The sequence below is a fragment of the Periplaneta americana genome, chromosome 16 (assembly GCF_040183065.1).
Source record: "Periplaneta americana isolate PAMFEO1 chromosome 16, P.americana_PAMFEO1_priV1, whole genome shotgun sequence".
Classification (NCBI taxonomy): Eukaryota; Metazoa; Arthropoda; class Insecta; order Blattodea; family Blattidae; genus Periplaneta; species Periplaneta americana.
The window spans coordinates 159,157,171-159,182,401 of NC_091132.1; the positions used below are offsets into that span (position 1 = coordinate 159,157,171).

The following is a 25,231-nucleotide window of genomic DNA, read 5'->3' on the forward strand; positions in this document are numbered from 1 at the left end:
TACACAAACACACCCCCACAGGAAACGCAAACACAAGGCACCAAGACTACCAACAACCAGTTCTGAAGATGGCCGATAACAGGCTGAAACATGTTAACGAGGCAATGTAAATTTAACACGAGAAAGAAGTGATATAGTGTTAAAAGTTGTGTAATAACTTCGTTTTGTCAGCCTGGCTGATGCTTCCAAATTTGACACTTATAGTAGAAACTTCCCACATGATCCACTTTCTTCACTGTAAGCTAGCTATTTCAGCATATTAAAAAAAAGACGTAGGTTCTAAAAACTAAACTTGAGCTTTTGTACCAGAACAGTGAATAAAGGAATATACCAGTTAAGAAAGTGCTAAACTTCTTCATGACAACGATGTCAACAAAGATGTATTTGAAGAAGTGTATAAGTTAAATTCCCTCATTTTAATACTAGCATCTATTAGCGTATCCGTCGAGAGGAGCTCCTCGTGTTTAAAATGAATAAAAACAAAACAGAGGAACTCAATGTCACAGAAGAGACTGTCGGCGTTTGGGAATATTTCGCTCCAAAAAGATGTGTTGGACAAGAGATTGGAGATATGAGGACAGTGACCTAGTCTACCTCTATTGAAAGTTGAAACACAATGCGAAACCCGTATTAAATTTTATGGTTTTCCAAGAAAACTTGCACCTTGTTGTCAGTTAATCTTCCTAGCATATTATGAAATACATACTTTTCTGGGATTCGTCTCCCTCATCCTTTATAAAATAGCCATGTCTACACTGTATGCAAGTGAGAGCATAACTACCTTCTTCTCTTTCTAAAATCTAGTAATTCGATTACAATAGGAGCCAGTCTTCTGTTTCGACCGCTGTAGTTTTGCAGTTGCAGTTTCTGTACTGAGTTTGTATATGAAGGTTGTGTGTTTAGCTTGATAAAATAAAAATAAAATCAGTTTTATGTGGCCTGTGAAAAGTGTAAACTCCATTATGTCAAATGAGAATTTGAGAGGTAAACTCGGTGAAACGTTTGGATTTAAATTGAACGATCGTGGAGAAGTGCTTGACAGAAAATAATTTTTTTTCGTGTTTAATGATGCAGGAAACATTGTTACTAAACGTAGAGCGGCACTTAATTCGGAGCATTTGAATACACTCGCATGTTTAAAATCACGTATGAAGTAATATTAACTAGGTGAGTCTTCATACTTTTTGTTATTTAGGTTTGTCTAAAAAATTCCCTCATAATAAATATGTTAGTAAGTAATTAATATAATATAACGATATAATATATACAGATATACAACATTTAACACTTATGCTTATCACCGAACACAAGTTAAATTTAACAATAATTGTGTATTACAGTACATTAAAACATTTTTTCAACTGATTAAATTCAAAAAGTTAATCGATTAAATATTTTCATCGATCAACAGCACTACTTAAAATGCTAGGCATTACATGTGTGTCTGTGCCACCAGGCGAGTAATATTTGGAACAATCGACATACTCCAATGCAGCCGAATCATAGGTGTCAAATGATTATCGTTTAGCTATGATCTGTGGCTGGTTTCACATATCTTTAGAACCGAGAAAACCTGCTCACATAAGTACGTCATACTATTATGTTTGCTGCATGCCTGTGCAGACGTGAAAAACGATCAGATGAGGCATAATGATAGAATGTAGAGCCCGGACGAGAAGTTATGGCACCAGCACGAGGGACCCATTTTAGTTCGTTTGCTTGGACTCGCCCTCACACTCAACTGAAGGGGTGTTGGGTTAGTTGGTTACTAGCATTCCGAGTGTTCAGATCGTTCTGCTACTACCGCTATTGCTAATACTGAAAACATTGTCCTTCTGAGCACCCTCATTATGGCATTGTCTAAGGTCTGAAATCATAGAGGAGTCCATAGTCACGAACATGAAATAGCATACAATGTATGGAAATTCATGTCAGAATTGGCTGTAAATGGAATACCAATTCCATTGAAATGCGTGTGTGCAAGAGTACTGGCTGCCACTGGTATTTCAAAGCGAACCTTGGTAAGAATCAAGAAACAAAGGAAAAATATTGTTGGAGGAACAGCAGATTCTTTCTCCAGTCCGGAAAAATCACAGCCGAAAAAGAAGATTGTTGCAGCTGTAGACAGTTTTGATGAGGAAGTTCTAAGAAGACTCCTCTATAATTTCTCCACTACGCATAAGCAGAGGCCGACTCTGTAATCGCTTCTTCCAAGAATGGATATCAGTGTATGATTATGTGAAGAAAGTGCAGAACAATTACATTGAAAGTGAGCACGTGATGGACAGTATTTTGGAGAACATTTCCATAAACTTAGGGACATCTGATTCCAGCACAAATCAGTTGTCTGATTCGGACGGAGAATAAGAATATAAAGATGGAATAGCGGAACAAACTCTTTGTGGACAATGCCATTCACATTAAAAAAAACAAATCAACATTTTTTTCACATTGGATCGTACTTGACGTGCTATCTTGGGTCGTGGTGAATTTGGAGTCTTCCACTGGCTCGATGCTTTGATTCTGGATCGTACCAAGACTCATCCCCAGTCACAATTCTTTGGATTGTCCTGCACTTCACTCAAGTCGCGGCAAACTCTCACGCGGTTTTCTCTTTGGTCATCTGTGAGCAAGCGAGGAACAAATTTGCAGACACCCATCTCATGTGTAAATCTTTGGTTAAAATTCGCTGGACCGTCCTCCATGACAGGTTTGTTTGCTCAGACACTTCGTCAATGGTCTTTCGACGATCTTCATCAATTGCACATTTGATTTTGGCAATGTTTTAGTCATTTCTTCCTGTCGAAGGATGCCCGGGGCGTGGCATGTCTTCAGTTGACATGTTGCCAGATTTGAAACAGGAAAACCACTCGTAGACCTGTGATTTCCCCAAAGCATCATCATGAAAGGCTTGCCGAAGTATCCCAATGGTCTCAGCTGCAGTTTTCCCTAACAGAAAACAAAATTTCACACACACTCTTTGTTCCTTGTGGTCGGCCAACTCACTAATCGCCAAACGGTTGAAACAGGAACACAAACAACACAGCACCACAAACAAACCACTTAACTCAGACTGACGCCAGCTCACTAACGGTCGCAGGAGACCCCAAACTAACACCACCTAACAGCACAACTCGTGACTACAAAGCATGGGCGCGTAACACTTACTTTTGGGTCCACCCTCGGATATACACATTGTGGAGATGGTATCATGGTGAGTGTTCATATGAAAGGTAGCTGTAGATTCTTTTCTTTGTTGTTATTAGGATCGGTGTTAAATCAGTAACTGCTACTCTACCATGCTAAGGTGGAAGGCAATAACTTCATGAACTTCGTACCTGAGAAAAATGCGTTCAAAGTTAAATATACTTCCCGTTGCTTTCTCATTTCTGGATGGAGTTCAGATTAAAAGTGTAGTTGTAAAATAAGCAGGAAATTTATTTATGGTATCAGAAATTTAAATTTTCCGCAAACTGATTACAGCAGATACTACCTTTTACAGAGCATAAAGGAACTTTGATTGTTGAAGCAGTAAGTGGAAGTAACTGCCTTTTTTTGTTGTATGACGTATTTCTTACTTTGATTGTACAGTACTAGAAATAAATACACTTTGAAGGATGTTTTGGATTTCACTTTTATTATAGTAGAATTAAATTACAGACTTTACAGACAAAAATACAATTAAGTTTTCGCGATACGATTGCTACCCGAAAATACACTAGAAATAAAGATTATTCATGTCTGCTTTATTGAATAGAAAATTTAAGAGCAATTCAACTCGCGGCCAAAACATAATGTGTTGGTTATTCATATTCAGAAATGTTTCACCAGAATGACGTATTTTCAGACATTAGCAAAGTCAATTTTTTTTTATTGTTATATCTTTACTTTTTGTTTGGAGATTTTCTCAAAATTTTGGAAGGTGGATAGGTTGCACGTCATGTTTAAAAAAATTAAGTTCAAAGAGTTCACTTGATTCATATATTGTTTTGTATCCAAGATTATAATTTGTCTCATTGCACTGGAAGCCCTAATCATCGCAAGTTTTACATTCAGAGTGCCAGGAGTATAGAGAAAGATACTGTAGCCTATACTTACTGCTTTCTGTCATTACTGAGGTTGAAGGTCGGGATTGTAATATAGTTTAAGAAAGTTGTATAGGTACTGACACTGCTCTCTTAGAGTGTAGTCAGTAGGCTACATACTGCTTTCTGTCATTACTGAGGTTGAAGGTCGGGATTGTAATATAGTTTAAGAAAGTTGTATAGGTACCGACACTGCTCTCTTAGAGTGTGGTCAGTAAGCTACATGCTGCTTTTTGTCACCGTTAAGATTGAAAAAACAGCAAAGTAGTAAGTGATTTTTCGTTTGATTTGAACAAAAATAAATTTGTACTGCAAAATATCGAGACGAATCCAACGATACCAAACACGGCAAATTTATATTTTTTTGTAGTTACTGCCGTCTTCCTTAGCATGAAGGCACTGGCAATTACTGCCCATAGATATATTTTCTACATAATTATTCCCAAATTTCTTTTTATAGGAGTTGGTACAACTAGAACTAATCCCAATGACCTTCTCCAACTTTGTAAGTAACTCCACAATTTACCAATTTGCAGTACAATATAATTTATAGTAACTACATAGATCTTTAAAAGCTGTATCATTGGATCACTCTATGAAAAGTATTCATTGATAAAAATCATACATTAGATTTAGTTTTAGAACAGATGCTGATAACAGTTTTGGATTATACCAGGTGTCTCAAAAGACTGCTGTCATAGGGCATACCAGAAGTTTTGATGTACCAGTAATGATTTTTGTATAGACCTATTTATAATACTGATATCTCAGTCTTTGAGATAGAAAAAGCATTTCTGTAAAAGATGTTCAAATTGGTTTCTCTCATGAGCCTTGCAGATACGGATACGAGCATGGAAGATCTTCGTACATTGTGAAACATTGTTGGTGTGACATGCAGCACTGAGATTATCAGTTGAATGTGGACAGATTTAAGGTGTTGCCACAGGAAAAAGTCAAGGTTTATGAGGTCTGGGGACCTTGGGAATCATTCTATAGGTCCAACTGAACCATAGTCCAGGAACATTTTCGTTAAAGCGTTCCTGTACATGTACACCAAAATGCAGGGGAGCTCCGTCTTGTTGGAATTAGACTCTCCTACTTCCTACTACTACCATATCGCCAATGTACTGTTCCAACACATCTTTTGTGAGCTGCAGACATCGTTCAGCGTTGACGCATCCTGCAAGGAAAATTCGTCCCATTATCTGTTGTCCATGTATCACGCACCACACTTATTCTGGGTATCAATATATTGTGCTATGTGGGGATTCTCTTGCTCATTACACCATGACCATGATACTCGCACTGTTTATTTCATTATTAGTATTTTTATTAGGTTATTTTATGACGCTTTATTAACATCTAGGTTATTCAGCATCTGAATGAGATGAAGGTGATAATGCCAGTGAAATGAGTCCAGGGTCCAGCACCGATAGTTACCCAGCATCTGCTGATATTGGGTTGAGGGAAAACCTCGGAAAAACCTCAGCCAGGTAAATTGCCCCAAGCGTGAATTGAACCCGGACCTCCTGATATTGCAGCCAGGCGCTCTAACCATTACTCCTCAGGTTTGGACTCATTGTTAGTAAACCAATTACAAATTCTTCCCAATGATCAATATCACCATGCAGTAACTGCAAAAGTTTGTTTTATAAGAGTGAAATGTATGATATTGCAGAATACTTTGCATAGAGGTTTTAGGAATTCCAAGTTCCTGTTCAATCTTTCGCAATAATCGGGTGGGATTTCCTGTTAACTTGATCAAGTACTGCAACAGAACTGTTTTTACCATGGGACACTCTATATGTGGTCTCTCTCCTACAGAACAAGTCTCCTGAAAGAGTTTGAAGTTTCGACCGACGGATAATTTTCCAGGTCTCTTTGATTGGATGGCAACAGTGAAATTCATCCCATGTTTGCCATTGACAGAGAAAGACCCAAGACATGCTGAATTTCGGCTTTATCTTGCATAGTATATGTTCCATCTCTGGCATCCATTTAATCTACATTCGCTTAACTGTACCAAATTATTGTCATTACATCAGTTACTTCCTATTTTTCCCATGACACCAACTTTTGGGACACTTTGTATACTTTACTTTAAGAACTTTATTTTGCTTCACCTACACGAAACTTACTGTGAGTGAATATGCATTTCATCCAAGCATATTACTACATTTGTCACACGTAAGGACATAGAAGACGATAATAGTATACGTCAGAAGGCACAACAGTTTGTGGAGGAAGTGAACATGTTTATAAGAGAGGAGGGTAAGGAGAAAAAAATGTTATGTTTTATTTAACGACACTCGCAACTGCAGAGGTTATATCAGCGTCGCCGGATGTGCCGGAATTTTGTCCCGCAGGAGTTCTTTTACATGCCAGTAAATCTACTGACATGAGCCTGTCGCATTTAAGCACACTTAAATGCCATCGACCTGGCCCGGGATCGAACCCGCAACCTTGGGCATAGAAGGCCAGCGCTATACCAACTTGCCAACCAGGTCGACGGTAAGGAGAAAGGTAATGTTTGGAACAGTGACCAGAGTCAATTCCAGTATGAAATGTCTTCAGCATCAACACTGTCCCACAGAGGAGAGAAATCTAAAGCTAGTGTGTTGCAGTCTGTACATAGCTCTGCCCACAGCTACACAATTGATGTGGCTTTATCAATGACGGGCAGACTAGCAAACAAGTTGTGCATCTGTTTTCAAGGCACTTTCTGCACAAATATTTCAAAGAAACTTGAAACAACGTGTCCACGAAACATTCATGTGGAGGCAAGCAAAAGTGGAAAAATGACTAAAGAACACATGAAACGTTTTCTAACTTCAGTCCTTGGCGAACATGTAACAAGTGAAAAGAGCTTATTGTTGTGTGATTCCTGGTCAGGTCATACAGATCGTACCCTTCTAGATGCAACTTTTCCAAACAAAGATGTTATGCTGAAGATATTGCCACTGAAAACAACAAAATATTGCCAATCCCTTGATGTTTACTTTTTTCGGCAATATAAACTCTATACCAGAAGGATTACTGATTTTGTACGACTACAATGTGCCAAACCACAAGTGAAGATACATGATCGTTATTTCATCATGAAACTTCACTCTGTGATTTACAACCAATTTGCTGCACCTACGTATAAGCCTATGTTGCAATATGCTTGGCGAAAGCCACGTTATGACATTGACATACCAACATTATCATTTGAAAATGTAATTAGTGTGGCTTTTGATATTGGTCTGCGTGAATGCGAAAGTGATTTGGATGTGATAACGTGGCTTTTGTTTTAACCACTTCATCGAAATCCCGCATCTGCTCTTCGAGGACTAATATAAGCACTGTCAGGTGTGTGGTACTGCTGTATATGCGCTATTATAAGTACTTTAAGCAGAGAGGTTTTGGCACAGTTGATTGAAAATGTAATGATACACTGACGTCATTGAATTACGTATAATTTCCCTCCTATGGTATTGATATCTTGTTACTTTGTTTCTCTCTATTAAAATGTCACTTGAGGTAGAATGCAACATATTGCATGGAAATGACACACACCACTGTTTTGTTTATGATAGATTGTTATTCTAAGCATGGTTTCGTGTGGTTTCAATCGTTCGAGGTCAAAGGTGTCCCTTGTCAGTTATTTCAGATGAGACTAGTGATGTGTCTTCTGTTGAACAATTTTCTTTTTGTGTAGCTAGATTTGTGTAGATTAGATATCTTCAGGAAAGCTTAAGATAAAAATATTTCTTTTAGCAGTGATACCGGTACGTAGTTTTATTGATGTATGCATGTGTTTGTGTACAAGAGAGAAAAAGAGGGAGATTGTTTTAAATTATACCCTATTATAATTTATAGCAGATCTACAGTTCAAGCCCTATACTAATAAATGATCATAATCTGATACGCTGTACTGTACCACGGTCAAGCTACACTGAGGGGAGGACGTAATTTTTTTTTTAGTAGGTTATTTTATGAAGCTTTATCACCATCTTAGGTTATTTAGCGTCTGAATGGGGTGAAGGCAAGCTACAATGAGGGGAGGACGTAATTTTTTTTAGTAGGTTATTTTACGAAGCTTTATCACCATCTTAGGTTATTTAGCATCTGAATGAGGTGAAGGCAAGCTACAATGAGGGGAGGGCGTAATTTTTTTTAGTAGATTATTTTACGAAGCTTTATCACCATCTTAGGTTATTTAGCATCTGAATGAGGTGAAGGTGATAATTCCGGTGAAATTAGTCTGGGGTCCAGCACTGGTAGTTACCCAGCATTTGCTCATATCGGGTTGAGGGAAAACCCCGGAAAAAAACCTGAACTAGTTAACTTGCCCCGACCGGAAATCGATCCCGAGCCATCTGATTTTGCGGCCAGATGCGCTAACCGTTACTCCACAGGTGTTGACGGGAGGACGTAAATGATGACACCATAACTGCGTTATGGGAATTCTATGGTTTTGCTTTGTCCCCCAAGGAAACTGTTCTCTCTCCGCCTATGGATGTATTCAACATTTTTGGAGATGAACACAATGTTATAAAATGCCACACCACCTCGTGAGCCACTTTGTATCCCTAACCATTAGACTGTATGATTTATGATTTTACGACACAGACCAGTAATAAAACTTTCATGTTTTACAATTGTGTGGTGGCCCTATTAATGAATTATCAATGCATCGCACATTGTCTGTCGTAAATCAAAATGTTTCTTCAGTTTCTGTTTTCAATTTGATAAGTTAAAATGCCTCTTATATGAGACGACATTGCGAGAGCTGTCATGTTCGTTGAAGATGGATGAATCATTCTTTATGCGGTTAATGCTATCGTAGAAGCATTCTATGTGTCCTACAGTGATTCTGTGAACTGGGTACCAACCTCAGACAACCAGAATCAGGCCGTGGTAGATCTACATCAACCAAGGAGGACAGGTTTCTGATTCTCTGTATCTTGCGATATCTCCACACAACTGCGGTCCAGGCCAGAAAGCATCTTGAAACAGTGAGGAACATCACTGTGAGTGAGAGAAATGGTACACGAAGACTCCAGGAAGTCAATTTGACCTCAAAAAGACCTGTAATTTCACCATCACTCACCTCCAGCACAGGGCAGTGTGATTACAGTGCATGCGTCAACACCAGAATTGGACTGTGGACTAGTGGTCAATGGTGCCGTTCACGGGTGAATCGTGATTTTGGTTTCGGTTATCTGATGTTAGAGAAAGAGAGAGTGGGGAGCAATATTCGCCTTGCAACTTTCCCGAAAGAACGCTGTTTGGAGGGTTCTGTCATGGTTTGGGCGATATCAGCTTTTGAACTCAAGCAAAACTTGTTTTCGTCGATGGAGGCGCACCAATACATAGTGGAGGTGTTAGCAGACCGTGTAATTCTCTTTGCATAACCATCCCCCTCCATGCTGCTCACTGCCTTTGTGACATCGGGATGCAGCCGGACTTAAATCTTATTGAACATCTGTGCATATGTAGGAGAAGTGGAATCTCAGGATCTGGTGGTTAGCATGGAGGACATCATCTCCACTAGGAGTGATAACACAATATGCGCACAGTAACAGTTACAGTGGCTTAATCATTTGTTAATGTAAGCCACAAAATGGATTACTTGAAATTTTGTGTAAATTACAACACTTTAGAACTTAAAATAAACTGCAAACAAAAAGCATTTTGATGATGGGATGAAGTGCACAGGTTACATGTTTTTTTTTTGTTTGTTTTTTTTTTTTTTTTTTTTTTCATTTTACAATATGCCTTAGTCAGAATGAAGGAAAAATAACCTAAAGCATAAGCTATAAAATGATTATAGTTCTTTAAAATCTTAGGTGATCCACTTTTTTGCTGGTCAGTGTAACTAAAAATTGGAAAGAACTGATCAGTGTAGGTAACCTAAAAGTGACTGTTTAACACGTAAAATAAAGAGGTAGAACACTAAAAATGAACGCAAAACGTACATTTCTGTTCATTTAGTATATGCAAGGCATACCAAAAGCCTAAACTAATTGTCACAGATTTCCACACTACAGAACTTAGAAAAATGCAAGTTGGAAATTTCAGTGTCCCGTGCTATAGAAATGCAGACTAATCTAATCTAATGCTTTTTTTTTTTTTCAGGAACAGATTGTGGTTGATAAACCTTGGAAGGAAAGATTTAATGAATAAGAGTATTGACTATTTATATAATAATATAAAACTGTGCTCTAATCATTTCGAAGATGGGCAGTTTATGAACACTAATAGGAACAAGATAGTGTGGAATGCTGTTCACACTATTCGATATTCCTAATCTGCCTTCTCCAGTAAAAAGAAAATTGAGCACCAAAAAGTATGAAGTATTGCGGAAAAAGTTACGTCAATCATTTAATGGTGACTCTTTACTGCAAGATTGTGCGTCAACTGAACTTGATGACTTTACCAGTGATCTCTCAAATAAAATGTGTGATGCTTCCACACAAACAGAGCTTTCTTTGAATGAAAATGACATTATGCTAGCTATGTTACGGGAAAAGTATGAATATAAATCATTAGAAGTTGCTTGGCTCCGGAAAAAATACAAGGAAGTCAAAAGAAATCGGTGTGTGCGTGCAGTTTCAAGAAAAGGTACAGAAAAATAGACAAAAATGCAGTGCTAGTGGATAGTTAATGTTAGATGTAAATGTATTACATTTCATTTATTGATCAGCATTGTACCTTTGTGATACGGAAGAAGTCAAAAGATGTACAAAATTATAAGTAGGCCTACATAGCCGCCTGTGTAAGTTAATACAGTTTATAAGAATAAACAAGTCATGAGTTGAGTAGAAGGTATGAACATGAAGAAATTTTATCAGTTCTATTCTGAATCTTTTTTCAAAGCTTTAAGATAATTAGACGGTGCATTGAAGACCGTGATGAATGAACAGTGAACTCTTTTTTTATGTAACAGACTAACAGAGGACAGATGGAGATAGGATTTATTTCTTCCATTAAAATTACAAATGTATTGATCACTAAATACTAAAAATATCTTAGTTTGTAACATAAAACACCATCAGGGAAAGAATGTATACTCACAAAGTAAGGCCAATACCATATTTCTGTAGTTTAGAAAATAGGCTATTTTAAAGATATGATATGAAGGCCTTGATGATGTTACAAACATATTTGTAACCAATACAGTAGCCATATTGAATTAAATACAGTCTCCATTTTTGTAATAAATTTTATGAAATTCACATGATGTAAAATATAATTACCAACAAAACTTCCAAACGTTATATACCACAACATAACCGAAAAAGCCATACATCACAAAAAAAAAATCCTGTTGTTTTCATAAATTTTCTTACGTCTTCCATCCCATTTGAGCTAGGTAGGCTGTTTCTCTTGCTTTGCTTGATGCATTATGCAATGGAGATGGTGGCAGCAGAGTGACTGTGGTCTCGTTCTGAAAAAATGTAAATTTAGATAGACCACCATATTGTCAGATGGAGATGCTAAAAATCGCAACTTTTGGCTCAACTCAACATTTATGATGATACCAAATTATGAAAGAGGACTGCATAAACCATGTCGCCAAGCGCATGGGCACAGGACTGAGAAATTTGATCAGAGAGTGGAAGGTAAATGCATAACACTTGGAAGAAGAAAGCTGAATGGAAAAACAATTTCAGCTCTCATTAATTACTATGGAGCTGCAATTGTAAGTGGTATCCTTGATGTACAGGAATGAAAAGGGGTAATCCATTTTGAATCTTGAAAAGGGGTATTTATGCAACTCTATCTCAATGCATGTCAACTCTATCTCAATGCATGTCAAATGCATGTCAACCAAGTCATAATCACTGTCCGATTCCTAACAGAAGCCAGGCTAAGGGAGAGGAGTCTCAGAGTCACCACAAAATGAAACACCAGTTGAGCTCTGAAGTAGTGACAAAGTTTCTCACTATATCAACATTTGGCATGTAATGAAATTCTAGCCAGGTGTACACAAAATACAGATGAATGTGTTCATTCAGTAATCTGGGCCAAATGTCCAGAACAAATATTTGTTTCAAAGAAACGGGTTGATTTTGCAGTGACAAATAGTGAGCTGACAGAGGTAGCCCAAATTGTATACAAGAGACATGTCGAAAAGAGAAAATGTATAAGCGAATGGAGAAGCTCTGAAAAGAGAACGAGAATACAGAGAGCCATAAAACATGCAGAGGATGAAACATGTGATCCTGGGCAGTTGTATGAGTTCACTTGCTGCAGGGTATTTTACAAATTGCCATTTTTCTCAGGATGACATTTTCACATCTTCAAAACACTCCAAAATGGTTATTTTTCATCTGATTGCTGTGAAATTTTGCTTGCATATCACTAATAGGTGGTTAACAAACTGTAGTGGCATTTTTTGGATATTCACAATATGAACTGGTTAAGGAGCATTTATAACCCTGCAAAACTTTAAAAAAAGAAAATTAAATATCATTATTAATTTTAACAGTGTAATAACCCACTTCTACGTATGTGGTGTAGTGTAGAACAGTCTTTACTTTTTAGTCACGTGGGTTGGACCCTCAGGTCTTGGCGAAGACAAACAGCAGTAACAAGAATCAGTAGTCAGTAGATAATGTTTTATTCTGGTATAAATGTTACAATTTTAAGTGGACTTGCCTGAAGCAAGATCCAGAGAGAAATCACACAGGGATACAATGTCCGCCTCTTTTATAACATTGGGTCAGGATGTGATACAACCTTTCAGCCCTTTAGGCTAATTACTTCTTTGAGAAATAAAATTTTTTCTCAAGGGGCAACAGTCTCTAGGGGAATTAAGTATGCTTAGGGTTGTGTGAAAGGCTATGCCAGATTGGGGTAAGTGCACATCACAAATGCAGTCCATTGCTTGACCTTGAGCTGCCAGTTCGAAATGCACAGAAATGTCAGAATGGCAACACCACAGCAGAAAGCACAGACTGTAATTTGGATGATTGAAACACGGTCAATTGTAACATTTCAACGAAATTTTCGTCGAGAAGATTGTGGCGATGCTCCAACTCAGCAGTCGTCAGCACAGAGCACCCTGGGGCTAGCATCTCTTACCCACGGAGAACACAGTGCACCATGGTCTGCTAGCGGGTATGCTCTCTACCTCTTCCTGCTGCATGACGGAGCTTACCATTTGCACATCTCAACACTGCTCTAACTGGTAAGACTATTCATCAATGGTTAAAATGCACAGCGTTAAACTTATGGTTTCCTAACAGATGGCTTGGAAGAGGAGGGCTGATCCCATGGTCACCACAAAGTCCAGACATTATACATTATGTGGGGGTATGTTAAGAATGTTGTGTACTCTGACCATCATCATCTAATGATCTATGTGAAAGGATACTTGCAGGCCTAGCAAACATAACTCCCAACATGATGGCATGCACATGGGAAGTGATTGAATATTGGTTACACATATGCAGAGCTACGAACGGAGTGCATATTGAAATCTACTAAATGAAAACTTTTGCACGTTTGCTTTCATGTCATATATACATGTTAGTTGACCTTTTGTTCTTAGTGTAATAAATAGACATCGGATTTATATGCACTAAAAATATCTAAAATATGCATGCATTTATGCTGTCAAAATCTGTAAAATATGCTCCATTTCGAAAATATGTGTTAAACATGCACTAAAAATTTTAATTTCAGGCTTATGCATTTTGTTACTTATGATGTACATTCTTCCTTAGACACCATTCTGGTTATTGTAACTTGATTTGCAGTACACAATGATTATTTTCTCCAAATGCTCGGGTAAGTTTATGACCTTTATCACAGAACTGAGAAGGACCATTCATGTTATTGAGCAGAATTTGAAAGCACTTACCAGCTCTGGCGAAATTTCTTCTGGAAGCACAACATTTTCATATTGAAGATATTTATCCACAGAACTTAAAACTTTGTCAGGATTTCTCCCTAAAACGGCACACAATTTATCACTAAATTTTTCAACATAGGCCTACTTTAAAGGAGCACTCTGACATATACTCTAAACATCCTTGAGGACTGATAAAGATTCATATAAAGACAAACCATATTTTTCAAGTTTTATATGACTTCAGCTAGGTATAACTTTGAAATGTGCCTTGATTACAGCCAACTCCCTTTGCAAATATTCACTATTAAAATATTCTGTGAACGTTGAATTGACAAGGCTTCAATTGGATTTAGCACACCAACGAATTCTTTAACTGCATTGAAATTATCTGAATAGAGAGAGCAGCTTCAACCCACGTGCCCCAGCGGGTGAGTATTGGCTTTGGGGGTAATGGGAGATCTGTAAATTTTTCTTTGTAAGCATTAACTCTGGATGGGGCTCGCAAACACTTCTGCTTTCAACTGTAATTAGAAATGTTATTCCCCAGTAACATCATGTTATTCTGTCAGTAGCACTCGGAGAGACTCCTTACAGGTTCTTCCATAGTAAAGACTTATTATCTTGTCATTGATGTGTTTAAATATTAATTTTAAAATTAAAAAGAGTTTCCGAGATTTCTGGAAAGTCTTAACAACCAGTTTAATTAAAAATAGAAGCAAAAAGAAAAACCGGTCAACCCTGATATTTTCAGGCAACGCCAGGTGCTTTCAGCTAGCACAACATAAAAATTCCATTATTTTGTTTTGTTAAAAAAATAAAATGAATTAGGAATACAATAATGATTACTTTCACGTGTTAATAGAACTAAGTTTAAGAATACCGTAGTTGAATACATTTGAAACACGTTCCAGTTACAAAGAACACATCACAGCCATAACCAAATCACATAACACTTCCACATACGCACAACACCTCATGAATGCCAACCACTCCTACAGCAATATATACACAGACATTGAAATTCTACATATCCAACTGAAAAACCAGGAACTAAACACACTAGAACAATACCAAATATACAGGTACACAAACACACACCCGCAACAAATCCTCAACACACAACTGAATTTCAGAATACACACTATTTGACTTCACATTGCACAACACAAACACACCCCCACTGGGGGGGGGCGAAGATACCTGAAACCACGAGGACCAATGCAGTTCTGAAGATGGATTCCAAGCCAAAACTAGTCAACTAAGGTAATTCTTAAACTTACAAGGAGAAGTTATCAGAACAATGTCACAATTTTGCATGGGGATTTTTTTGGTGAAAATACACTAAACATATAAAGACTCGTGTCTCAGTGTTCTCTCCAATAGGTCTTAGTTCTCCTGGGAAAAAAAAATGTACTGTATTAGAGCAAATTTTTAATATTCATATGTATTGGAAGTGTAATAATTTAACATCCTGCAGAAACTTGGATTATTTTTAGTTGATAGAGAATAAAAAAATCAAGGGATACATGTTTCGGCATTTTCTTTCATGTGATCCAGATAAGCCCAAAATAATAGTCCCTTCTTGAGTGCATAGACTCATTGTCAGTTATAGTTATACCACAATCTAGTACATACAGTCACGAAGCTCAATACATAGGGAATGTGCATGCAATGACAGTAGAACTTTAGTTGCTAGCCACTAGGATCACTACTATCACACAGATTATTGTTCCTAGTACTCTCAGTTGCTAACTGCTTGGAGCATTGTATCGCGAGAAATGCAAAAATCATCTCAAGCTTCGTGACTGTATGTAATTAGACTGCGGTTATACTCCCACGTAGCTACTGTCATACTGCAGACCAATTCATGAAAGTCATGCCGCATCTGTTCCGAGGCATAGCTGCCACAATACCATGATGAGTCAGAAGTAGACCTAATGCTTTACATTGTTCTTTCAAGGATTCTAATCAAAACATTTTTGGAAAACGTATTATGTTGTCTTTCACGTGTTAAATTTAACACGTGAAAGACACATAATACATTTCCCAAAGTGATATAGTGTTAAAAGTTGTGTAATCAAGATGTAGAAAACATTTTAAGAAACAGAGAAGCATGCTATACTAATTGAAGACTTGAAATAAAAAAGTCTCTAAGTGCCATAATAAGGAATTTTGAAATTGTGTGCAAAATGGGATCTATATGCCAAGCCCAATAATGTATAAAAGACTTGAACTGCCACGAATGAAAATGTAGTACTAAATGCAATTGACAGATAGCATGCGATTTAACTGCCGCTGCTGTTATGAAAGGCTCTATGTTGTGCGCACTTCCTCCTCATAGTTAGATTAAATGGCGCAGGCAGCAGATGTTTGTAACAGTCTGAGTGGAAAGAAACGACGAATTAAAGGTGAAGGTACTGCGGCTGAAATGAAAAAAAAAAAAGCTGAAAAATGAAGGAAATGAATACATAAGTTCAAATAATAAACATGTTCCTGCAAAAGCTTGTCCAGCACAGGAGGCTAGTCTCATTACTGATCGCTAACCTACACCATACCTGGACAGACTGTTTATTCTTGTTCTTTTTGCATGAAAGCAACATTAAAGTCTAACTAAATTAGGTTGGTTGTGACATCAGAAAAAAACTGATAGACCTAGTGAGGTACAGTGCACAGGATTCTCCATCTTCCTTTCAGAGTCGGTGTGCATGCAAGTATAAATGCAAGAACACAAGATAGGGCTGTTTGAAGATTTTTATGACCTGGAAGATATTGAAAAGTGAGGGAGTTACTTGATGGGGCTGACGCAAGTATCACATGTTAAAAGAAGACGTCATGGTACCTACCATGACCCTTCACAGAACAGGAGACAAGCAACTATTCATTACACTGTTCCAGATGGGCAAGGTGACTTAGTGCAAGTTTGCAGAGGAACATTTTCTGAAATATTTTCGTTAACTCTGAAGAAAATCCAGGTATTAACCGAGAAGAAGAAGAATTTGACTGAAAAGATACAGTACCTGACAAATTATGACCACAAACAATTTTACAGAAGCATTACAGAATGAACTTTTACTTTATGAACAATTAACCATTTTTGTTTCATTCGTTTGTCCTCTTCACTATCTTTTTGCTGATCTATGGAACTTAGAGCCTTTCATTAAATTTCCACTTCCAGTACATTTTTCATACTATTACAATATTACGTTTGTAAGTTCCTTTGGACACTAGCTCCATACTATGCTTAAAACACATTAATACTGAAATTATGACCATTAAGGGTACCCATGAGTGAATTTTGAAGAAAATCTCTCAAAAATCACAATTTTGTTTTTTGGCATTATAAAATCCTACATACCTTCCTCTATTAAAAAATAGCAACAGATGTACGGTACCGCCATTTATAAAGTCCATACGCCAATTTAAAAGTCTGGTGGTGTTTTAAATTTCTGCTGCGACACGCCCAGTTGTGTATAGTACACGGCAATTCGGATTTATTTGCATTTTCATTGACTGTTTTAATATACCGCGCTATTTTGATTGATAGATATTTCCATACGTTCACTGGTGTTTGTCTCTAAAATTTCTCATAGTCTACAACTACTGTTTGAGTCATAGTACACAATATTTATAAAACAAAATTATTACCTATAATGTTTTAGTACAACACAGAGACATTACAATACTTAGAATAAATATTATTTTATTCCTATATAGTTCTATGAAGTCTATGAATATTATTTTAGTACATTATTATTTATGTTGACCTATTATGTTCCTGTTTATCAAAATGGAGTTTGTTTTGTTTTTTTTTTTTTGTTTTGTTTTTTTGTACATGCACGTGTTTGATGTGTACATGTGTCTGGTTACAAAACGTGTTATTAGTGAGTGAAAGTAGGCTTATCTGTATTCTATACCAGTTGTTTTAGTCAATTCTGTTAGTGTAATATAGGCCTATTATTATTATTGACCATGGAAATGTTAAAATCTCCAAGAACTAGTTATAGAATTTCAAAAAAGCGTCCTTCTAAGAAGACAAAAGCAGGCAAGTTGAATTATTATAAAACCAGGGAAAAACAATGTGAATTGCCTGGAAATCCTATCGTAGTAAGTGTTTCTACTGAACCTGATAGCTCAAATCAAAGTGATTCTTTTTCTACAGTGTCACATAGGCCTACAGCAAGTGAAAGAAAATTGTATACATTAAGGCCTACTCAGAAAGAAAATGTTCATGACAGTGAAAATAATATTCCTAAGCCAAGGTGCAGTGCTGCTTACACACTTGTACATAGTAGTGTTTGGAAACAATTATTTCAGGGTTTATTATGTGGTGTTTGTAAATCACACAATATAAATGTTGATATAACTGAAAATTTAGGTTTTTGTTCAAAATTAATTGTGAAATGTGTTGCTTGTGAGAACATTTCATCACAGATATACACATCACCAAGGATAAGAAGTGATAGTTCTCAAAGGGCTCCTTTTGATGTGAATAAAAGGATGGTAGATTCCTTTTTAGCCATGGGAAAGGGGCACGCTGCCATGCAAACATTTTCAATGAGTATGGGAATGAATGCAATGGGTTCAAGACCATATTCAGAACTGTTGAACCGGTTAGTTCAAGATGGACAGGTTCTAAAAACAGAACTCTTTACTCTAAATAGTGAAGTTGTACGGACTGCTTACGTAGAGTCTGATCCTTCATTGAAAGACAAAGATGTAATTGATATTTATGTTTCATATGATGGCACTTTCCATAAACGTGGACACATCTCAAACCATGGAATAGGCATAGTCATAGATGTTATGACAGGTATCGTATTAGACTATGAAATACTTTCCAAGTTTTGTGGGATGTGTGTTTCTGCTATAGACAGCTTAGGGGCTAATAGTCAGGAATATAGAAAATGGTATGAAGATCATTTAGAAAAAGGACATTGTCAGAAAAATTACAATGGATCTTCAAATGCAATGGAGAAAGATGCAGCAGAAATTTTGTGGCGAAGATCAGTCCAAAACAGAAAATTTAGATATACAGAAATGTTGTCAGATGGAGATGCCAAGACTCATATACATCTAAATAAAATTAAAGTTTATGGATCTGACATGTCTATTGTGAAACAAGAATGTATTAACCATGTATCGAAACGTTTAGGGACTGCCCTTCGCAAGCTTGTGAAAGAATCGAGAAGTAAAGGTGTTACTTTAGGAAGGAAAAAAAAGGGAAGTTTAAAGGAAACAATGATCAAGAAACTCACTAGTTACTATAGGAAGGCCATTGCAGACAATATAAATGATGTGGAAAACATGAAAAATGCCATTTATGCCACACTTAGGCATTACATTTCCACCGATGACAACCCACAGCATACGACATGTCCAAAAGGAATCGATTCATGGTGCTGGTACAACAGGCAGGTTGTGGAGGGATGTGTAGATACACATTCCAAGAGAAAAGTCATATTGTCTGAAAATATTGCTGTAACAATGATGCCCATTTATCAGAGACTGGCCGCTACAACATTACTGGAGAGGTGTGCTAAGGGAAAAACTCAAAATGCCAACGAGTCTCTCCATCATGTAATATGGAATAAATGCCCTAAAGAGGTATTTGTTTCTAAAAACAAATTGGATTTGGCAGTGACTAGAGCTATCAGTGAGTTCAACATGGGGAGTGTCAAATCACTTGAACTTCAACATGAGGTGAGAGGTGATATAGTAGTGGACTGTGCAAGAAAAATTTCTGTACAACGCGACACCAATCGTATCATCCAGAGTAAGAAACGAAGCTCTACAGATGAAAAGGAGCAGCTGAAGAAGAGGAAAATGAAAAAAAATTGCAGAAGAGGAGAAGAAGAAGAAATCTGAGGGTCCAACCTATGAGCCAGGAGGATTTAATGTGAGTAATGTATTCAAATCTTTCATTGCAGTTTTCTCACATTTTAAAATTTCAGCATTTTCATTCCTATAAAATGCTCCTTGCGATGCAGATTTTGTGATAGACAGTTCAAACTTGGTATTTAAGTTCACAGATATGTAATGAATAAAAATTGCTCTGGGTTTTATTGTGAATAGAATTTTAATATATATATTTTTTTCAGTTTCTTATTATTTTTTTTTATTTTTAAGAAAAAAAAAAATATACAAAATTAAAAAAAAATTCTAGAGGCTTAACTAATGAATCTACATTGAAACCCAGAGCAATTTGAAGAAGTATATGTATGGTGAACCTATTCACATAATATGAGACCAAAAAAAAAATAAAATTGTTACGCAAGGGACTTTTTGAGTTACGCCCCCCCCCCCAAAATGTAAATTTGCCCATAACTTGTGAACCATGATAGCTACAAGGACAAAATTTTGTGAGTTCTTTAGTTGCATTAGTATACACCTATGGTATAAATTTGAAAAATCTAGCTATTATAGTTTAGAATTTCGTAATTTCACTCATGGGTACTCTTAATTACCTAGTACACTTAAAACTCATTTTCCTCAAATTCATGATTATGGCACTTAGAGCCTTTATATTTCAAGTCTTCAATTAATGAAAGGACTCACCTACTCCTGGTCCTTTGTAATGGTGCACTCACTACAGAACTGTGGACGATAAGTGTTGTAAAATAGATACACTTCCTGTACCAGGCACACCTCGTGAAGCTCATCATTCCACAATCACATTTGCTTCTCTTAACGTCATTCAGAAGCACATGACTTTGATGTTCAAGACAAGCTTTCTTTCCGCTACTAACTTACTTGCATACCATACATACAGTAGCATGTCTTTAAAAATTGGAGACGACAGCTGATATGTAAAAGGGAATGAATTTCTATTTCATCCTCCCGGCAAGAGATATTTTTACTCCTTTCTAATAGATATGTAAACTGTTTAATCTCCCTGTAAAAATACATGTGACATGACTGGCATAATGGTGTACATTTAGAGTAGTACATTTGGCAGGTTGTCTTCATTAACAAACTTTTCGTTGTACTGTTTGTCCACCCATGAATCTAACATAAGAAGGAACTGTTTTTGTTTCACATATGACTGGAGGACTGTACCTATCCAAAAATTTCTCGAAAGGTGGAGAAGTCAGTTTTCCTGAAATTGAACATGTAACAACCACATTTTTTAGTTCCTCCTGTAATTCATTAACCTTTGCACTTACTCTAGACCAAATTTACCTCCAAGTTCCTCCATACACAATAACACTTCAAGTAAAACTTTTCCCAAAGATGTTATTGCATATTGTGCAGTATACGAATGTATGACTTTGTTCAGGGCGCCAACAGTAACAACAACTTGTTTTTCTCCTTTGGTTGTTTTAACGTTGACCTGATACGTGCATCCAGTCTGGTCGGTATTAATGATGTAATCAGGATCAAATTGTGGAATGAGGGTGGATGCCTGCTTTTGGAAACAATCTGCTGACTGCAGTATTTCCTCTTCCGAATAAGTTTCTCGAGCAGAGACCAGATTCGTATTTTTCTCTGCCTATTTTATGTCGTTTCTTAAAAGCAACAACTCAGCTGTAACTTGTGTGGAGTCGAAAGAAGAACCCCAATATTGAAAGGCCACTGCTAAAGCCCACTCCTGCAGTCTCTTGATTGTCACTTGTTCATTCCTTCCACAAATCTGTCATACACCCACGTCTATCATCACCATTTTATTGTACCACGTACCTCCCATTTCAGTGTTTCTTCGCCACAATGCAAGAAGTCTCTTGTGTCTTAACAGATGGGAACCCTGTTGCTGCAGTGCATGCAGACTCCAATTCGAATGCTCGTGAGCCACTTTTATTTTTGTGTCCAATGGTATCCACGCATATCTCGGGAGATTTCTAGACTTGGTATGACTCTCTTCTGTTGAGGTAGCACTACGTGTTTCTGCATCATTTTCAGGATCAGCTTCATCGAAGATTAATTCTTCTGTATCTTCGAACTTGAAACTTTCTAGAGTGTTCATGAATAAATTTACGGCTTTGTCACTTGTCAAGACTGCAAATTTACTTCTGCACTGGAGAGGTCTTCAATCAGTCCCACCTTTAGATGCCGATCTGGTAGTTAAAATAAATAACATAAAAAAATTCTGTGCTTCTAACGAATTAGTAGTCTTTCAAATTATGTTTTATTTAGTTAATTTTGTTGTTATTTTAATGAGTGTATTTCTACTATGAATGAAAATTGATTTCAAATTTTCATGAAACGAAAAACCATTATAATGATGATGGTAATTTTAAAAAGTAGTGATACATAATGTCCTTACCTTGAAAATATCGCGCCGCTCCTGTGAGAACAGCTTTATTGACAGTTTCCACATTTATCGGAATGTCAGACGATGTGTTTGTGTCCATAAAATCAACAAATAATAATTATAATACGTAAAAAATAATAGGCTTAATAATATCTAAACAAAAAAATAATATAATGTATTGTAAACTCGGTTACAGAGATCGAAGACATCAGTCTGTGTTGCTGTATGAATATGCAACAGCAACTCAAGAACATCCGATAGTATTTCATACTTTATTTTTTACGTGTAAACTAGGACCTTTGGGAGAGAAAGCTGAGACACTGGTTGTTTTATTTTTTGTGTATTTTCTCCAAACAAATCCCCATACAAAACTGTGACATCGATCTGACAACCTTTCCTTGTGCTATTAACACGTGAAAGTAATTATTATTGTATCCCTAAGTGATAAGCCTAGTGTTAAAAGTTGTATAAAATGAATAAGTGTACTAAAGGACAACGTATTATAACTGAAAGAAAAAATAATTGCATTTCATCAACATCCTCTTCGATTCCAGAATGGGCACTATTTTCGTTGAAATTAATGAATTTTCCAAATAATGTAAACTTCGAAAATTAGAATGCAGTGTTAATTATCAGCTTCTTCTTCTTCTTCTTCTTCTTCTTCTTCTTCTTCTTCTTCTTCTTCTTCTTCTTCAACTCTCAGGTGAAAGTTTTGGCCTTCTCAACAACTTTCTTCCATTCCTTACGGCTTCCAACTATCTTTGTCCAGTTTTCCACCTTCATCAATTTCAAATCATTCAGGACATCATCCTCCCATCAATTTTTTGGTCTACCCTGCTTTCTGTTAACTATTGGTTTCCATTTGTATATTTATATATTTGTATATATTTGTATATTTGTTTGACCAGTCTCCATTCTATTTATATGACCAAACCATCCTAATCTTAATGATTTATATGATTTATTATGTTCCTATTCTTTATCAGCTCATTCAGTTCACTGTTATATTTAATTCTCCATGTACCATCATTCATATTAGTTGGACCAAAAATTTTCCTTAATATTACTCTTTCAAAAATTAGTAGTCTGTGTTTTATGCAGTTTTTAAGGACCCATGTCTCACTGGCATTAGTTACTACAGGGCTTATTGTAGTACAGTATAGCTTAAATTTGGACTGTTTAGATATCAATTTACTTCTAAATAACTGCAGGTTGGTATGGTATGCTTTGTTTCCCATTACAATTCTTTCTCTTATTTCTTCCTCAATGGTGTTGTTGTTATTAACAGTTGATCCAAGATATTTGAAACTAGGTACTTGTTGAATCATTTTATCATTTATTTTAAAATCTCCTAAAGTTTCTCTTTTTGTGCTACATTTTAAGAATTTTGTTTTCTTCTCATTAATTATCACTGTGTAACAAAAAAAAACCTTTCGGTTTAAGTAAATTTTATTCATTTATTGGATAAATTAGATCACAAATAAGATAAATTGGGTACTTCTACCTTCTTGTAATCGTTTCTCTGTTCCTAGTGGTCAATTATGTAATTTAATAGTTTACGTAATATTTGCTTAGCACGTCTTCTGTATTTTTTGTAATATTCAACTTATATTTATAGAGTTAATCCAATTTACTGCTTCACAAACAAGGTTGATTAATGATGGTGTCTCCCAGTGATTGTAAGCATGATCCAGACTGGTTTTGTTACGTGTGCGGGTCTTCCTGACCTCCAGAGTGCTGAAGAACAGAATCAAGTATGCCAACAACCCCGCTCAGCCTACAAGTCATATTGCGGCGTACCTATGGGTGACCAAGACAAAATTGGGCACCACATGTTGTGTGTAGGAGCTGTAGATTCATTCTCGAGGCCTGGTACAGAGGAGAGAGCAGAAGAATGAAGTTTGGTATACCTCTAATCTGGTATGAACCAGCAGATCACCAGAATATCTGCTATTTCTGTGTTTTTGACTTATCCCATCACAGAAGAGGTACGAAAACAATGTGTTCGAATATCCAGGCCTACCATCATCACTCAGGCCTATTGCACACAACGAGGAGCTTCTGGTTTCTCCTCCTGACTTTTCCAATAGTGAATCGTATCAGCGAGGAAGAGGACTTCTCAGAGGATGCAGAGGCTACACCTCACTTTCCCACTCAAAAGGAGTTAAACGATTTAATCAGGGACTTAGGATTAATAAAATTCTGTGCAGAACTTTTAACATCGAGATTAAAAGCAGTGGAACATTTTGGACTGGAGCTGCAAGGTATCCGGACAAGAGGAAGTGTCACCAAACGTTCTCGCAATACTTCACTCTCGCTGACAAACTGTGTTATTGCCACAATGTGGGGAACCTGTTAAAGAAATAGCGTTTCCCTATGATCCAAAGGACTGGCAGCTCTTCATTCACAGTTCGTGGAAGAGTCTGAAAGCTGTCCTCCTCCACAATGGCAACAAGTGTCCCTCAATTCCAATTGCTCATTCAGCCCATCTTAAAGAAGATTACTCCCATGTCCAGCAGCTTCTGCAGATAGTTAACTATGCAGAACAACAGTGGAATGTAATTAGTGACTTAAAAACGATTGTGTCTTTGATGGGACAACAAGGTGGAAGCACAAAATATACCTGTTTTCTCTGCCTGTAGGCTAGCAGGGATATAGCCAGGCATTTTCAGACCAGTGAATGGCCATTGAAGACGGAGTGTGTGGTTGGTGAGAAAAACAGGTGGGAACTCTCTGTGAAGGAAAACAAGATTCTGATGCCTCCGCTCCACATTAAGGTTGGCCTCATCAAGCAATTTGTAAAAGTACTAGATACACATTCAGATATCTTTAAGTATCTGTCTTCCCCAAACTCTCAGAGGTGAAGGTCAAGGGAGGAATTTTTGTGGGCACCCTGGTGAAGAAATTACTTCACGATGATGAATTCATTGTGAAACTTCTACCTATACAAAGGGGAACCTGGAAAAGCTTCCGTGATATAGTGAAAGGTTTCCCGGGTAATTGTAGAGTGGACAATTACAGGGAGGTGGTGTAGGATCTTCTGAAGAATTA

The 25,231-nt window shown here is 36.9% G+C and overlaps 2 protein-coding genes and 1 long non-coding RNA gene across 7 annotated transcripts in view; 2 read left to right on the forward strand and 1 right to left on the reverse strand.

The window, feature by feature from the left end:
- Positions 1–10,971, forward strand: part of LOC138691582 (uncharacterized) — a 110,217-nt gene extending 99,246 nt beyond the window's left edge. For 3 of the 4 annotated variants that reach the window (XR_011329913.1, XR_011329914.1, XR_011329916.1), the window contains one exon: positions 10,209–10,971. The gene's annotated coding sequence lies outside the window, so the exon portion shown is untranslated. Of the gene's footprint in view, positions 1–4,545; positions 4,591–10,208 lie in introns of all 4 variants that reach the window. The other variant, XR_011329915.1, reaches the window with a different exon arrangement.
- LOC138691583 (uncharacterized) overlaps positions 10,951–25,231 on the reverse strand; it is a 32,906-nt gene continuing 18,625 nt past the window's right edge. The window contains exon 3 of the long non-coding RNA XR_011329917.1: positions 10,951–11,520. This is a non-coding gene — a long non-coding RNA (uncharacterized lncRNA). The remainder of the gene's footprint in view (positions 11,521–25,231) is intronic.
- Positions 17,980–25,231, forward strand: part of LOC138691580 (uncharacterized) — a 30,393-nt gene continuing 23,141 nt past the window's right edge. For both annotated transcript variants that reach the window (XM_069813688.1, XM_069813689.1), the window contains exon 1: positions 17,980–19,828. In XM_069813688.1, the coding sequence (XP_069669789.1) occupies positions 18,430–19,797 (1,368 nt within the window). In that variant the 5' untranslated portion in view covers positions 17,980–18,429 and the 3' untranslated portion in view covers positions 19,798–19,828. The remainder of the gene's footprint in view (positions 19,829–25,231) is intronic.